Raw genomic sequence first — 18718 nt, 5'->3', positions numbered from 1 at the left:
AATATTATAGCAATGATATTAGGAGAAAAATAAGATATCACAAAAAATGGTAAATTCAGTATATTAAGTATTTTGTAGAGCATATTTGATTGTATGCATTTCTCTATAAATTAAGTGAGAATTTTTATAAATGCCTAATATTAAAGATTATGTGTTTTCTTTAACATGGGATATAGAAGTCAAGGTTAGCTAGTCAAAAGATGGAAAATTATAGTGAGAATATTATCAGAGACCATTTACAAAAGGAAAATTCATCTGAGTCAAAGTTAAAATATTTAAAGCATGAATTATGTAGTTAAATTAAACTATTATCTTATTATGTTCCTTTAAAGAAATAGCCTCATATTTCTGGTCCACGATTATATTCTAAACACATTCTCAACTTCAAATAAGCCACAATAACTGTAGAACGCAAGATAGGTGTAGTAAATCTCACATCTTTATTTAACAGAATTTTCATAGAGAAAAAAATTGTAAAGGTTTAGGTGTGCTGCTAATTTTTCTTGATGAATTCTAGTTTCTCTTCAATCTGTATTATAAAATCAACCTATGGCTAACAGAGTCATTCTCAGAACATAGAATATAAATGAAAGACCTTGTTTGTTCACATTTATGATGAACACTTTAGTGGATGTTGGTTAAATGGGATGATTACTTAATTTTGAGCCTACAAACACTAGGAATTTTATAGGAAAACTAATTTCTTACATTACCCTTTTTCAGGAATGATATTTCTGAGACACATAGAGAAAAAGAGATCATGGGTAGATCATGGGTAGATCTATGGGTAGATCTATGGCAGAAGGACCTGCTAATGCAATGAAAAAAGATTCTATTAGTTCAACTTGTTCAACAAAAATCTACTAAGCACCAAACACGTTAGGTATGTCCCGGTCCCTGAAAGTTTGAAGATGAATAAAAACATGGTCTCTATGTTCAAGGAGCCCTAAACTCACTGGAGAATAAGACAGAAGAAAAAAAAAAAATACAGCACCTGTATTAAGTGTCGTAGAAGCAAGCACTAGGGAAAAAGCAATTAAATCTGTGCATAACTGTTTCAAAAGGATGACACTTTGGATGAAGCTTGTAAGATCAATTAAGAGTTTTGCAGGCATAATAAGGGGTAGAAAGACATCCTAGTCTGAGGAAACAACTGTTGATTCTGAGAATACACACGAATGGCATCTCATTCAGTGAATCTGGAATGCAGAATTGAAAAAGGAAGGTAGGGAAGATGTAGTCAGAGTATAGGTTATATTCAGACTGTGAAGAGGGAGCAGATCAAATTTGTGATTTTTGTGTTTTTCATTTTTACATTTTCTTGTGTTTAAGAGGCAAGGAGGTCCTATTACTAAAACAAAGGTGGTAGAGAGAATGGAGCAGAGAGTGATTCTAGAGTCATATTGGAGATCAAATCAATTTTACTTGGTTACCAAGTTGGTCTATTGTAAGTGAGTGAGGAAAAGTATTTTAAAAATGACTCCACATTTTCTGAGTAGTTAAGTGCAAAGGGACATTATTAACTGAGCTAAGTTATGCAGAAGCATGGCAAATTTTAGGACCTGCAAGTGTAGAAGGAGAGAGAAGCAGTCCTGTGACAGACTCTGAAGAACTCCAGCCTAGAAAAAACAAGTAAGCTAAACGAGAGGTAAGGACAGTCTAGTTAGGTATGGCATAGTATATTAGAAATGAATCATTGGTCTCAAGTTTCTTTCTAGATTTTATATTTCTCTCAATACCTATGTTATTTCAAACATATTAGTATATCATCATCATCAATCAGCATCTAAATTCCTTCTGTATAAAATACACTGTCAAGAGACACAAAGACACAAGACACAAGTCTTGAGGAGAGAAAAATGAACGACTCCAAAAATTTTATAACGGAATAACTAAAAGACTGACATTACTGGTAGAAATACAGATCTTAAAAGAAGAATGTCGATTTCCATTCTTTGTTTGGAAATTTGACTTGTTCAAATAAACAAAATGGTTTCTTAAAGAATTTTTCAGAATTCCTGGTAGTTAGCAAGGAGTAACTACCCTGTTGATTTTTTAAATAAACTCCTTGCAGAAATTATGAAAGCCAATTTTATTCCATTTTTTTAATTCAAAAAGAATTTGAAAAGAACTTAAAATTTCAGAATTTAGCACCATGAAAATATGACTAAGAAGGAGCCCTCTGGAAATAAAAGACATTCTGAAATATATAGAAACAGAACCAAGGAAATTCTGTGTGGATACTATCCAAAGTGATTGGAATTATTTTATATCTTCTGATGAGAAGCTGAACAATCACAAACTTAGAAATCCTTTAGAAAAATCAGTGTTGAATTCCAGTCAGTTAACTCCTAACCCACTTTAGCGTGTTGTTAAAACAGATGAAAAATAGTTTCTCCTGTGGAAGTACAAATGTAAGAGATTCATCTGGTTATGAGTCCCTTAATAGTTTAAGAGATTCAATGAATTCAGACAGTTTCTTATAAGAACTTCAAGTGCATGTGGAAACACAGAGAGGAACCAATTAATCCTTGTTGATAGATGGATGACACTAAATCCTGCAGTAAGCCCTGAGGTCTCACAAATAAATGAGTTCAGGATCATAGTAGGAAGGAAAATCTTAAATACCAAAATATTACCTCAGACAGGTGAGTCACTCATTTATTATAGCCCCAAAGCAAAGATGAATCATGAAAGATCAAATGAGACTTTTGCCCTGGTTTTACCCTGGGAAAGTTTCCAAGGTACTTAGGGTTTCAAAATTACCAGACAAAACCAGTGGGGGCTAGGATCCTGGGCTGTTGTGGCTATAGAGGTGTTTAGATACCTGTTGTAATTTTCAATTCTCAACTCATTGCATTAGGGAAGTTTGGATTACTGCATTCTGTAGTCATATGAAAAGATTTGCAGAGTAGAGAAAATAGCACTGGACTTAGAATCAAGTTTGAGTTCAATACTCAATTTTGTCTTGTAATAGGTGGGAAAATCTGATCCTTAGACTCCTCATCTATAAATGAGGATAACAATACATACTTCAACTGGATATTAGAATTAAGCAAAATAATAAGTTGCAAATTTCCCTGAATAGAGTAGGTGCCTAATAAATGATAAAAATAAGAACAATTTATTAAACAGATATTTGTTGATAACATGGTATGGGCCAGACTATTCAGAAAAGTTATAGGTAAATGAAGTAATTTTAAAGAAATCTCCTTTTTAGTATTCTTACATCATCACTATCTGTATATTTAAATTTTGGAGTTTACCTCATTGTTAGATGATTTTATTTAAAAAGAGAAGCATAGATAAATTTTAAATTGAAGATAACCTGCATTTACACTTTGATAAAACCAGGCACTTAAAATGGAAGTAGGCCACTTGAATGACAGCTGCTAGTTAGAGTCCTACAAGGAGCCTTGTGAACTGGATAAAACTTCTACTTTGGGGTTCATAGCACTGATTGACAGAGGCTTCTCTGTGTCATCCTCATAGCTCTCATCATCTTGAAGGGCCTGCCATTCAAAGGAAATTTAAAAGGCAATATACCTATCCTTTCCTATAATTAGAAAATTATTTCTTCCACAAATATTGGTACTAGAAATAGGCATGCAAATGTGTGTCTCCTAAAAATATGTCATTTTTCTTATAATTGTAGGGGTGCCTATATGAAATAGACCCTCTATGAATGGCCATGATGTTCAGCCACATGGATAGAGTAGGCCTTTTAGGTTCCATGGTCTCACCTAGAAACAAACATTGTGCCCCACCATGACCTTGAGCATGAGTATTAAAATCAGAAAAGATCGTTTACTCGAATTTATGTAAAAGAACTGAGAAGAACTCAGGGGGCTTTGAGGGAAGAGATATCCGCCTGCTCTTCTTAGTTTGAATTTCTTTCAATTAGATATAATAAGTTTAAAGAAAATTGACTGTCACGACCAATTAGTTTTACTCTTACTCTTTATTGTTAGTACTCCAAAATACCAGCTGGTCTCCCCAAAGCATAAAGAAACAAAGCTATAAAATAGGCAAGTGTGTCTGTGTGAGAGGTGGGGGAGGTATAGGGAAAAGTCCTTCTTCATGTCTAAGTAAACCAGAAAGGCCATATATCTTTAGCTCCTAAAAATGCAGAAAGTCTTAATCACAGACACGTTTAACTGGTCCTTCAAGCTGAATGCTAAAGAGGAACCATTCCTTTTGCTATGAGGCACAAGCAAATTCTTAAACTTTTTCTCTGGCTCTACTTGCTGTCCTTTTGCCTCAAAAACTGATTGGGAGAAGACAAAGTCAGGGCCATAAAGAGAATAATATAATTGTATTCCTGAGTATAGCAAAGTAGAATGGGCATTTGAGTCCTCAGTCTCTGTCACTTTAATAGAGATTGAGAGAAACCAATCCTGCTTTGATGTATTTTACAAAGCTGGAGCTACCCACTTAAGAATGTTCTGTCAAACAGCTATTTTCAAAGCCTAATGCAAAGATGATCTAATTAGCTGACTGGTTGTTTGTGAACTAATCACAAAGAACTGGAACAGTATTTGTTAAAGGTTTTGTATAAGTTGAAGAAAAAAATAAATCTGTGAAATTCATTGCATGTATGTTTTTCCTTTTATAGACTAGGACCCAAATACTGAGGTCTGAGTCTCTTCTATCTTTTCCCAGACCCACTGTATTCTCACTAGTCACTAAAAAACATTTTTTAGTGAATAAACAAATAATTTCATATTTCAAATTCATGATTATTGGATGGCCTCTACTATACGTTTAAACATTTTTTCATGTAATTGTCACAAATACCCTGCTATGTAAGTATTACGCTCCCCACTTTACTGATAAAGAAGTGGAGGCTCTCAAAGTTCACACACTCAAGTGAGGGCAACAGTTTTCAAACAGAATTCTTTCTAACCTCAAATCCAATGCTCTTGTGATATATCACCTTGCATTTCTAAAGAAGTAGGTAAGCCAGTTTTAAAAGTCCTCATAATTATAGTCTCATCTTGCCCCAAATGTCAAATTTAGGTTATCTGAGTATGCCGATAGGCAGAAGTTACTTTTATGTTTCACAGTAAATAATTGTTCTTTACTGTATTGGAAATGCTTGCTCCTTTCTCAAAGAGGAGTGCATCCTGGCAATCTAGAATTTTCTATGAGTGAAAGGTCCAGAATCAACAGTAAGAAATGAATACAACTGCTAGGATAAGCTGCCAGCAAACCATGTACCTCTGCCAAAAAAAAAAATCTATTTTGCTTGGCATGTGGGTCCATAATTGCTAAACAAGTAGGAGCAGCAAGATTAATGGGTTTCACCAGACAGAACAACCCATCAAAGCCACTATCACTTATATGATCAAGCATTTAATATATATTTATAAAGTAATATCAAATTTGATTATCATGAAAAGGGGAAATATAACAAATATGTTTGCAAATTTTATGGCTCAATGCTTGATATTCTTAAATGCATTATGGTTTGCTTAGAATCATAGACTCGTGGCCATAGTAGAAACCTAAGGACTTATAACATTAAACCCTATCATTTTACAGAAGGAAAATCCATATCCATGACAAGTAAAATAGCCAAAGATCACACCCGCCTCAGAGCCACATCTTGAGCCCAAATATTCTTTTTTGCCCAAAGTTACACAACTAGCTATTGACAGAACTGGAAGTAAGTCTTAAGCCATCCTTTCTCTTCTCCACATACCTTAGCATTTTGCTGTCTCAAAATACATAAGAAGATAAAATTAAAAACAAAATAAACAAGTTAGTATACATAGACACCATGGTAAAATAGATAACGAAGGCAAAAACAAAAACAAAAAACAAATGTAGATAAAGTCTGCCATGCCTCAAAGATCAAACCCATTTAATTTTATGATTTTTTCTTTGTTTAATTTTCCAGAAACTCTTAAACCAACTGAGATAAATATCTATTACTTCATTTTGTCAAAGGCAGGTATTTAAAGCTTATAATAATTGATTAAAAATTGAAAAGTGTCTCAGCATTTTTCCCAAGAGACCTATTTGAAGCAAACCCAACCAACTTTCTAAAAGGTCACCTCTTTTAGTTTTTAATAAGCATTAGACAATTTATAAAAATAACAATTTTAGTACATGACCTAAAAGAAATTTTAACATTAACCTCACTGAATTATAGGAGTTTTATTACAGATTCTATGCCAGGTGCTGGGAAAGTAAAAGTCTTCTACTTTATAAGTTTGTATGCTTTACACCTTGACTCTATTCTATACTTTCAGTATTGATAACATTTACACTGGATGAGCATCTATGGGGGGAATCATGCAAGAGAAAATGTGTGAGGGATAAGAGAGAAAGATAAAATGGAAATTCTAGAAATGAATTAACCAATACAAATTTTAAGATCATTTTGTCTCACATATTTTGTAAAATCCTAGTAGCCAAGACAAATTTTAAAATGTCTGTGTTTGCCTCAATGGCTTGACATTTTTCAAGTGTTAAGTTCTGCATAAAAATTGGATTGCATACATTTTTTGAATTGTCTTTGTCAAAATATTCATTCATGTGATATGTTTCATTATCTCAAAGGAAGAAACAAAATTCTCAACTAGTTAGGCTAACTCCAGAAACAAAAGTAGCTCTTAACCCACTACTTTACATTTTTTCAGACTAAATTTTTGTGATTATATTTGTAAAAATTACAAATTTTCAATAGGCCTTCCTCTACAAATAAACAAGGTCAGAAATACTGACCTTACATACACTCAGCCACAGTAGTTTATTAAACTTCTTAGCTTGTTTTCCTTTCTGTAATCATCACTGCTGAAATTCTAGATCTTAGAATAAATATAACCAAACATACTCCACCAAAAGAAAAGCTAGTTTCTAGTCTTATAAATCCTAATGCTGCACCTATCACGAGTAGCTCTCAATGATTACTCATAAAAATGGCTCATACTCTGACTAATTTACAGAAATATTCTTCAAGTCTTTAGTAGCTAAATAGATCAATTGCTTTTCTTATCTTGATTAGCCTCAAGCAATTGAGGAAAATAGGTAAAAGTTGGGGAAAGCAAGTTAGAAGTTGTGAATAACGCAGGTGAATAATTGCATGAAACTCTTTACTAATTAACAAAAAATAAATGTAAACACATTTTTTCCAGAGTTGTGAACAGAACAGTATTCTTGTGGCATGCTCTCTGACAAAATGCTTACCATGGTTAACAAATTTAGGGTAAAGATTATTCCATGTTGCTTTTGGTGACTCTTAACGTACAGTTGCACTTTTTAGTTCAGTATATTCTCTCTTTTCCCAGAATCCCTCTTTTGCTTCTGGATCCAAACAGCCCTTTCATTGCGGAAAGTACTAGTAGAAAGTACCTGAGATCAAAATGAAAACTGACATCTTTTTAAGTGACCTTGCCTCCTTGGCCATGAGAATTGGTTTAGAAATGGAACATGTTCAAAGCTAGTTCAATCAAATAAATCTATTAATTCAACCATAGTAATTGGTCTGGGAGTAGGTTGTGACCCACACTTTTCAAATCAGAATCTTTCCTTGCAAATTTTCTCACTGGTATTGGGGTTAAAAGATAATATCTATTTGCTCTTGAGAATACATTATTGTGAGCTTCGTGCTCTTGTCTGTCTTGAGAGGTCAGTCTGAGGATGTGAGGCAATATGCAAAGGAAGAAGAGATAAAAGTCAGAAACATGGCAGACACAAGTATTCAATTACCTGGCTCTAGCTGTTCAAAAGCAGTGCAACATTGGCTCTTTCTTCAGTTGGGTTCTTGTTACTTGAAAGCAAAGATCCCAACTACTAGGCCACAGAGGAGATAACAGAAATGTTTGTGATCTAAAAGGACATAAGGTATGGTTGGGGAACAGTAAGCAGATATGTATGTCTCAGATGCAAAACAGGGGACACCTGCTTTATCTATTGTTTTGCTTTGCTTTTTATTCAACTATTTTTCAAAGACTATAGTGTAGGTCTATAACAAGAGATAGTATGAATTGCTATCAAATGTAGTATGAATTGCTACATTTACGGGAGTTTTCTATTAGTCATGCATTTATGGAAGTGATCCACTTAAAGCATCTGTTTTCAAACTGTGATAAGCAGAGCCCCACAGATTGCATGGAATGATGAGCTTAGGGAAGTACTGGTACTAGCATGAACGGAGAGGGGGCAAAAATCTGATGGTCTCCTGCCCCAGACCTATCTCTGAATAAAGTATCTCCGCTCCCTCCTAGTAATGGTCTTCCACATACAATTGCTTCTGAAGAAAGGTTATGCTGCTAAAATATATATAAGAACTATTGATGGACATCTTCTGAATTCTCACAATAAAGCTATGAGATACGTCATTGTTTCCATTTTATAGTTGAAAGACCTAGGCATTCAAGGGTTAAAGAACATGCTCAAGATTGCCTGTGAACAAAAGGCTGAGGCAGGATTGGGACTTTGCTTTCTTTGCCTGACTGGCCCCAGAGCCACGTGATACTATTCCCAGTACACCCTTACACTCCTAGTAGGACTAGGACTGTCACCAGTTTACCAATCCTCATATTTGCCTGTTTGTTATGTTAAAATCTAAATAGTCCAACACCAAGACCAAGCACATACCTGTAATCTGATAGGTAGTCAGACTACCTGTAATTAACTGGATGAATCAAGGAAACATACTCCAGAGCAATTGTAGAACACCACCCAAATGGAAAGGAGAAGCATCTTACATAAGGTATGAGTTCCTGCTGAAGAATTCAGAGGAGAGTCTAGGGGGAGAGGCAATCGATTCTGTTTCTGTGATGGGGTTAGGAGAAGCTGGGATTAACTAGATTGGAGGTCATCAGCAGGAGATGTAGTTTAGCAACTGGGTACTCCCATCAATAGAAGGGAAGAGTAAAGCAGTCCAGGCATCACTGAACACAGCACCAGCCACTCAATGAAGAGATCAGTAGGGTATTTACAGCTGCCATGTGACCTTAGAAGTGTCTCTAGTTAAGTTTACAGTTGGCTTTTCCATATCTGTCATACTAACCCAGATAAAAACAGGCAGCCTTGTTCTTTTTTCATCTGAGGTAATTTTTACTTTCAGTCCCAGACAGACTTTTACTCTTTTACTTTCCTGAATTTGCTGCTCTCCAAACAGGAGTTTTATTGAACTCAAGAAATTTCCACAGCAAACATCTGGTGATGCGTACCTAACAGACAATACATTGTAAGCATGCCTCTAGCCAGCAGGGAATCAATCATTTCTTCAAAACACTTTCTTCCCTCAGTCCATGGCCAATTATAGACTGAAAGAATCCAAAGTAACATCTTACCAAGACAATTTGGAGGACCCCTGGGTTGAGCAGTAAAGTAAATGCCTTTCCGATATTATGGATTTTTAATATTAGCTCTCTGCTAGAGAAAAAAAATATATTTCCTGAGGAAATGCATTAATGGGGATGTGTAATTTCTTTTCTTGTCCCAGGCCCCTAAAAGTTAGATTGTACAATAGTATAAAATGTAAAGAAATATTAAGGATTCTACTGGTCACAGTGATTTTCTTTGTATTCTTCCTTAAAACCCCTTGTCCCACGCTTTTACTTTCTCTCCTATGTATGTTCGATAATCAGAATAGGTTCAAGGCTTATAGGAGAATTATTCATATTATAACTTTATAAGTCAAGTGGTCACTATATGCTGGATTTCATATTAGTCAACACAACCAAAAATATAATTTGGATGTATTTTCTGTCTGTAGTTGTTCACATACTAGAGAAATTAACAATTGTGAACACAGGAAGTGACATGACAAGGAGAAAATTCTAAGTGTTGTGGCATCATCAGCAATAGGAAGAAGTAGGAATTTGGATTGAATTAGGGTGTTCAAATTTAAACATCAGAGATTTGTATTAAAAACTGATTAGAATAGTTCTCTACTTATCATAAAACATGCAGAGATTGTAAAGCACTGTTTAACTTTTGACACCCTCTTCTCTTCTCATATCTAACTCCCTGTAGCATACATCCTTCCTGAAGGAAGTAAGTCTGAGCAGTTTAGTTTAAAAAATCAAGAAAATCTCGTGGAAGAGATATAATACTCTGAATTGGCCTTACATTTATTCTAACAGGGAAAAATGATTCACCAGATTGATGATTATGTTTGACATTCAGTAGATATGTGAAAAGTGAAATATATGTTTACCACATATCATATAAGTGCTGAAATTATGTTTGATAACAGTATTATACATTTTGTTAGATATAAAACCAATATATATGAAAGCTCAAGAATATAGGAATCCCACATTTAAAATTACTTTAAATAGTAATTCAGTCAGGTCTCTAATTTGTGCTTGGAATGTGGAAGAGAATTGAAGATGAAGACCACAATTACATAAGCTTGAGCCATTAGAGAAATTAAATATAATACACATAAACATGAAGAGTTTATTTAGAATAAATCAAATATCCTGATGTTGAAGCCACAAATTATGAAATTGTGTTTGGTTTTCATACTAACACCAAAATTTCAAAATGGCATCCACAATTGACTAAACTTCTTTCCACAGCCACAGTTTGTTCTGAGCCAACCCACACATTCAGGCAAGTACATGAAAGTGTACCCATTGCTGATGTAATTTGTGGTAAAAGGACAGAGTACTACAGTTTTTCTCAGACAAAAGTCTTCAAGACAGATCATTTAAATTAGGTAAACATCGAAAACTAATGTTTTTTATGTGATTGAGGTTTATTATTGGTCATAATTTATTGGAATAAAATAATGTGTGGGCAGTGGCATATTTTTAAAATATCTATGTAGAAGAATAGAAGGAAAAAATGCTGTAACAATACAAAGACGCTTTGAAACATCTTAGGTGCTGCACTTTCCCATGGGTCATTTATTTTCTTTCTGTGGCTTTGCCTTGACACATTAAGTGCAGAGGATAGTGTCTTCATGCATTTCTAGAACTGGTCACTTTCCAAAGCTATCTGCAGAAAATGGTAAGTACAAAGAATATGGCCAGGGCAACCTGAGATCTGATCCTGGCTCTGCCCTCTCTACTGGCCGTGGCCTTCAGCGAGTCATTTTACCTAAATCTGAGTTACACAATCTATAAAACCAGGACAATAAGACCTATCATCACAGGCTGTTGTATTAATGTCAAAATACAGACAAAGGGCCAGTGTAGTGTCTGTCATGGCTATAGAAGGGTAAATAGGAGCTATAGCAGTCATTATTAGTGTTATCACTGTTGATGTTATTGCAGCATCCGCATTAATGAGGCTATAAGAAGCTGCTTGAGGTATGTTTATATTGCCCTTCCTGTCCCGCCCTCATTTTTTCTCAGTTTTTAAAAATTTTTTAATTTCAATTAGAGTTGACATTCAATTTTATTTTATATTAGTCTCAGGTGTACAGCATAGTGGTTAGACAACTATATAATTTACAAAGTGATTCCCCTCTGATTAGTCTGATACCCACCTGAATACATAGTTATCACAATATTATTGACTATGTTCCCTATGTTGTTCTTCACATCCCTGTGACTATTTTGTAACCATCAATTTGTACTTCTTAATCCTTTCACCTTTTTCACCCATTCCCCAATACCCTTTCCGTCTGGCAGCCAGCATTTGTTCTCTGTACCTATGAGTCTGTTTCCATTTTGTTTGTTCATTTATTCTTTAGATTCCACATATAACTAAAATCATATGACATTTATCTTTCTCTGTCTGACTTATTTCACTTAGCATAATACACTCTAGGTACATACATGTCATTGCAAATAATATGATATATGATTTCACTTTATTTTTCTACCCTCACTTTTCGATCCTCACTGTCCCGCTTATTTCTAAGAATCACTTTATCTTTTCTGATAATGTTTTCTGGATTATGTTTTTTCTGCAGCACTGAATGCTGCTAACAGCAGAATACAGGCATACAGATAGACACAATCATCTTCCACCATATAAGAAACATGAATCTGTTTTTAATGACTAGAAATTCAAGAGTAATGCCTCCAAATCTTTCTGAATATAAGACAATTATTCCAAAGAAAAGGGGTGTTTTAGGCCACTGTTAACATGGTAGATAATAATAACTTAATGTTTTAAGTAAAATTCCAAAACTTGACACAAATCTGTTACATTTATAAGCTATTTACTGCATATTTTCACCTGTCACTCATTCCAGCAGTGTGTTTATTGAAGACTGTGCCTACTAGGAATGGAGAGTGGAAAAGGGAAGTATGCCTTCTTGGTACCACTTTTCAGCCCTTTCTCAAGAAACTTACTTGACCAGAGGAAGAGCCCTTCTCAATGTAATTATTAGCCCAAGATGTGATAGACGTCCATAGTATATTATATCATTTTTTATTTTTAATTCACAGCACATGTCAGGGCAATTGTTTCTTAGATAAAAACTTAAATAAAATGATTCACTGTTATAAAATATATTCTTCAAATCATTTTATATAAGTACCTACGTGTCTTAAAACCATTGGTATATGAAATTATGCAAGATCTATACCTAATGAGGTCATTATCCCAGATAACATTAATATTTTTACTACACCTCTTTATCTTATTATTTAACAGCTTACACAAACAAATGCATATACTTTTTTTTTTCAACTCATTTATATATTTCTTGACCTATCACTTTCTGGTAGGAATTTGGGACTGCAGGGTCATAGGGGAAACATGAATATCTGTGATTTTATAATCTTAAATGATATATATGAATATGTTGTATAAAGAGATCACATGCTCTCACATAAAATCCTGTATCAAATAGTTATGTCTTTCTTAAATGACCTAGGAATAGAGAAGCTGTTTGTTTGTTTGTGTGTTTTATTTTTGTTTTTAAGGAACCGCTTGATTTTCAGGCCTACATATTCTGACCTTCCCCAAAGCAGGGAAGATAAAGAATAGCAACTGCTATCAATGGAATATTATGCATATGTTTGATTTACTTTGTAGGTACATCCACACTACTACCAAGTCTTCTTGGCTTACTGCTACCTGCCTTTGGTATCCTTGTCTACTTGGAATTCTGAATGTGGTGTGACAGTTGCTGTACCCGACCCAGCTCAGAGGACACCTTTCATCCCTGTGGTGACGACAATTCCTTCCAATTCCTGCGGCTCCATCCTAAGCCAAATAAATTATACTTTAACAAACTATCCAACTGATTTACAACACATGTTATGACTGAGGCATTCAGGAACCCCTTTATCCAAAATAATAAACTTTTAAATGGATATAAAATAATTTTTAACTCGTTCCAGTATGCCTTATAAACCACTTAACCTGATTCTGTGACAGTTGCATGATTTAATCCAATGGGACAAGTTACAGTGTTCAATTCAATTCTATAGTTTGTAGAGTGAAAGTAAAATCACCATACACAGGTGCTTTAAATTTAATAACAAGTTGTAAAATATAATAGAGGTTGAAATGTTGATTGTATGTGGTAAATGTAAGAGTACTATCCTCTTGTACTATCCTCTCTGTTCTAGGTCCCACATATTTTTGAATGGCCCCTATCATTCATGACATTCTGAGTTTTCTTAAAAAAAAAAAAAGTAGAGTATAACTGAAAAATTTGACATAAATTCCATTATCAAATTATTTTACAGAATGAGTTGAAAGATTTTGAATACTAAAAACCAAATTCTAGAACTTATTATCAGTATTCTTATTTTGGAAGTAAGTAATTTTCTAAGTATTTGATTTTCAGAATCAGTAATACTTTTAAGTTAGTTTTTTAATGGTAAAGTTAACATACCATATGAAGATTTTTTTTTTACTTTTGTATTCTACTCTGAAATTATTTTGTTTTTATTATCATCAAGTTCAAACCTCAAAAGTCACAGCTCTTATCTAGAGTATTATATTGCTGTATTTATTCATATGTGGAATGATGAATTTTGAAAAGTAGAGTGCTTCAATTTTTTAATCAAGATGTGATAGTCTTTATATGGCTAGAAATAAATAACAGTTAAGTGAATATCAGAATTACCTAATAATATCTAGTATCTTGTTTTTTGTGCTTCATTTCTAAGTAAAACATTTCTTTATTAAAGGTATGGAATCAAGAAATCACCTGTAGATTGGAAAAACTACAGTATTTCTCATTTTTTAAAATTTAGTTTTAAACTTATTTCCCACTTCAATGCAATACCGAAATCTGGCTAAAAATGCCAAATCAATGTGTTGCTAATGGTACGTAAAAGAGTATGCAAAACTGGAAGGCCAGGAGGAGACAAATAATATGTCTGTCCAATGATGTCTCCCAAGTGTTGGTGCTTTAGGTTTTTATAAGTTGTGGAAAGGAAGACGCACATTTCTTCATTCTCCATGGTGTGCACGGAAATGTAATTGAGTGTGGATGTGAAAGAAATCCAGTAATAAAGATTAACTGGCTCATGAAATTGTGCAATGTCTAATGCATCAAGAGGTATAATCCTATTTTAATAGCACAAACTTGTGAGCTAATTAGAGATAGAGTTTATCTTTTTAGAAAGGATACCTTATAGGTTCATAAAAAAAATATTTACAAGAAGCAAAACAGATCTATTACTACTTTATCCCCCTTTCTTTAATTTGTATAATTTTTGTACTATATATCTATGTGTAAATGTTTAAAGCTTTCATTATGAAAATATCAATAAATATTTCATTAGTTTACATTTAACTCTTTGTTATAAAATGAAACTTTTTAAAAATAAATGAAATGGATGATTTCCCAGTAGAAGTATGTCAAGTCTTAAGAGCATTACCAGATTTCATAGAATATTTAATTATTTGAGGAGGAACAAAATCTCTTCATATTTTAGGGAAATGAATACTCTGTAAGCCTTCTATACAAATGTTTGTGTTTTCCTTGTTACACTTTGGGATTTTTCTTTTGCAATGTGACCCATGTTGGGCATTTTTATATAATCGACAATAACTAAATCTTTTGCCAAATGCATGCTTGCCTTTTATTTTCTAATGTATGGTAATAAAGAGCAAAACTGATTAGATTTTGCATGAAATGGTTCTGAAAGGTAAGAAGAAAACAGACTTTGGAGGATATTTGTTTAATTTTAAATTTATAACAGATTAGGTAGATTAAAATCTCTCATTCACTGATAACTCGAGCTTTTCATTTCCTCATACAGTTGTACAAATTGACTGGGACCATCAGTTTTAAACTGTTGTCAAACTAACTAATATATCATCTGCTTTAAGACACAAGATTCTTAATTAAACTTTATAGAGATATAGACACATCAGTTGTTTCTTTGTATTTCAGGAAAGGTGATAGTAGTTTTATTTGATACTGATAAATATTGAATTGATTTTTTTAGTTATTTTTTATTATTTTTTCAATGGAGTAGTATAGGACTGTGCTTTGTCCTTTTTATGAATGAAAACAAATTATAAAGAAATAAATGTCTTACTGTTATCCAAGAAATAACAACTGTCCTTTCAATTTACCTGAAGTTGAAAATTGATTTTTAGAAGGTTTTCATTTTAAGTTAAAGAGCATGGAATAACTGTTACTTGTTAAACAATAGTTCATGTTCGAAGGGTTCAACAAAAGTATACACAAAGAAACACATGAGCTTCCATGCACACATACACACAGGCATTATTACACTGAAATAAGATCATCTGGTAGATAACTTCAATTTATGTGAATATCACTTGTTCTAATGCTAAACACTAAAGCAAGCTGCTAGAGACTAGTTTAATCCTGAATGAGCTGATACTATAATAGAGGAATCTAAGTAAAAGCATGACTTGACAATCAAGAGTCTGATACAAGTAAAGCCTTCTCTGAGTCCTGACCCAGACTGAACCCCAAATTCTGATTTGCAGGTTTTCCTGTGTTTTGCTTACAATTGTCTCCCGTGTTCTCACTGTGATTCCATATTGGCATTCTGACCTCCCTTCCTATTTCATGAAGCTTGCTTCCACCCTGGACTCCTGTTTTCCCTTTTGGACCCTGCCTCCATTTCTTGACCCTAAGTATTAAATTACCTCTATTTCAATATTTTGCTTTTGGTATTTGACCTTGGATTGACCTCAGCTCTAATTCCCCAGGCTTTGGGAGATCAAAGCTTCATTCTGTGAGAGATTTTTTTTCAAGTTAGTTGTTCTCAAATCTGACTGCCGTAACAATAATCTGAATAATTTGAAAAAATAAAATAGATTTCCTGGGCCCCAGTCCAGACTTACTAAATCAGAATCTATGAAGTGAGGCACAGGCATTTGTATCTTCTTAGGTTGTTCAGAAGAGTCTGATAGGGAGCTGGGTTTGAGAATCACAGATTTTCATGATTATGACAAGTTAGATTAATTGATACTTTAATCTGAATCAACAATATCAACATCATGTATACACAATTTAAATATCTCTTAAGAAAAACAAATCTTTTCTCTTGGCTTGTCTAAAATGTTAATTTTCTCATGACTAATTTGCTCATTTGTTCTTATCTTTTGGTTCTATATCTTTAGTATCAAATGCTCTCCACATTTTGTCTATTAAAAATGTCCCCTAATTTGTTTGCATCTAAAATCCAAGCAGCATATTGAAGTGTATTTCAGATTTCTTCTCTAAAGGAATGTGGATTTCCTTTACTTTTTTCTTTCTGTTTTCTTCATGGGACTTGTAAAGTTAATTAAATTTTAATACTTAATTTCCTGAGTCCATAATCTTCTGGAGGTTGCTAATAAAAAGATTGATGAAAGGTGCCCCCTCCCCAACTTCAACATTTTTTTCTTCAGAATGAAAACATAGTGGTTTTTAATGAGCTGACTTTAAAATTAGTTGATTGGAGGCTAGCATTAGGATTCTACACTGTTTATCATATTTTAAAAACAGGTCCATTTTTTATTTACTAGTGAAAAATTTGATCCTTGGGGTAATATATATCAGTTCCTATGATACTATCACTATTTGGCTCTAGAATTCAGTTTGTCTCATCCTAAGGCAAAATTATGAAGTGCAGGAACTTGGTCATTATCTAGCCTATCAGTCAAGCTCTTTTGCTCACAGGGAAGCAGCCTTGAAAGCAATGCCAAATGCTGTCATACCTTTTTGTATTAGTTTTCTAGTGCTGCCACAACAAATGACCACAAATTGAGTGGCTTCAAACAGCAGAAATCTCTCTCTCACAGTTCTGGAAATTGGAAATCCAAAACTGAGGTGTGTGGAAGGTAAGTTCCTTATGGAGACTCCACGGGAGAACCTGTTCCATGCCTCTCTCCTAGCTTCTGTGGTTGCAGGCAAACCTTGGTCGTCATTGCTTGCAGCTGCGTCTCTCCATCTCTGCTTCTGTTTTCATATGGCATCCTCCCTGTGTGTCTTTGTGTTCAAATTTCTCTCTTTTTATAAGGATACTAGTCATTGGATTAGGGCCCACCCTAATCCAGTGTGACCTCATCATAACCTGATTACAGATGCAAAAATATTTCCAAATAATGTCACATTTACAGATTCCATGTGGACGTAAATCTTGGGAGAATACTACTCAATTCTATATACTTTTCTTCTTTTTAAAACCATAATAGTGTGCTCCACTCACACTATTGAGAATATGATTGAAATTCTGCTCTGAACATGCTTTCAAAAAGCATTTATGTTGATAACATGAAAAAATATGATGGATCTCAAATGCATTATGCTAAGTGAAAAGAAGCCAGATTCAAAAGGCTGTGTTATTCTATTTATACAACATTCTAGCAAAAGCAAAACTCTAGGGACAGAGAACAAGTCAATAGATGCCAGGCAATAAGAATAGAGCTAGGGTTTAACCATAAAGGAACAGCATGAAAGAACTCTTGGGGATGATGGAACTGGTGGCAGTGACTCAAACCAACACATTGGTCAAAAATAAAACGCTACAGCAAAAAGGTAAGTTTTACTGTATGCACATTTTTTTAAACTTAAAAAAAAAAATGCAGTTATGCAAATATTATGGGCCTTGGGCAGACACATGATCATATTCTAACTCTATCTGTTATTATCTGTGAGACATTGACAAGTAATGTGACATTTGGAGGATTAAGTTTTCTCTTCCATTAAATAAGAATAACATTCCTTAATCATTCAGAATTATTTTGGAAGTGAGAGACACTCAACTCAAACAAGATTAAGGAAAAAAAAAAGAAGAAATGTATTGGCTCAGTTAATGAGATCTATAAGGTAGACTAGATATAAGGGCTTAAGTAACGTTCTCAGACTACTGTCTCGCCATCTGTTGATCCTGCTTCTCTCTGTGCGCATGTTCATTCTCAAGCAGGTTCCTTGTGGCAGGGATCATGAGTGTTCACAGTTTAAAGCCTACATTCTACTGGACAGTGGTCGAAAAGTAATAGAGATTCTCTTTCAGACCTGGTACATATACCAAATTTCACTGAAGATCCAGATCATCCCCTGAAGTTTGGTGTATTTTATTTAGTCATCTTGGGCCTCCTGGCTACCCTTCTGGATAATTGGGAGGTGGCAAATGCGCTGTGATAGAAATTCCCACCAGGCCCACATGGAATGGAGAAGGGATGATTCTCCTAAAAGTAGTAGCAGGTGTTATCAACAGAAGGGGGGTGTTGGACTGGGAAAGACAGTCTCTACTCCACTTGTTCTTAAAATTCTGTGAACATTTAAAAAGATGATTGAATTAAAATGCCTGCCATATAGTAAATTCACAACCAATTTAAAATTTTCCTCCCACCGTTACTTTTCATT

The 18718-nt window shown here is 34.0% G+C and overlaps 1 protein-coding gene across 1 annotated transcript in view; it reads left to right on the top strand.

Moving 5' to 3' along the window:
* The window catches only part of CNTN1 (contactin 1), a 293683-nt gene extending 278686 nt beyond the window's left edge, over positions 1–14997 (top strand). Inside the window, exon 24 of the mRNA XM_023524081.1 lies at positions 12961–14997. Within this exon, the coding sequence (XP_023379849.1) occupies positions 12961–13037 (77 nt within the window). The 3' untranslated portion in view covers positions 13038–14997. The remainder of the gene's footprint in view (positions 1–12960) is intronic.
* Positions 14998–18718: the final 3721 nt, after the last annotated feature.

Source organism: Pteropus vampyrus, unplaced genomic scaffold, assembly GCF_000151845.1.
Source record: "Pteropus vampyrus isolate Shadow unplaced genomic scaffold, Pvam_2.0 Scaffold441, whole genome shotgun sequence".
Lineage (NCBI taxonomy): Eukaryota > Metazoa > Chordata > Mammalia > Chiroptera > Pteropodidae > Pteropus > Pteropus vampyrus.
This window is presented reverse-complemented; position numbering and strand designations above follow the sequence as displayed.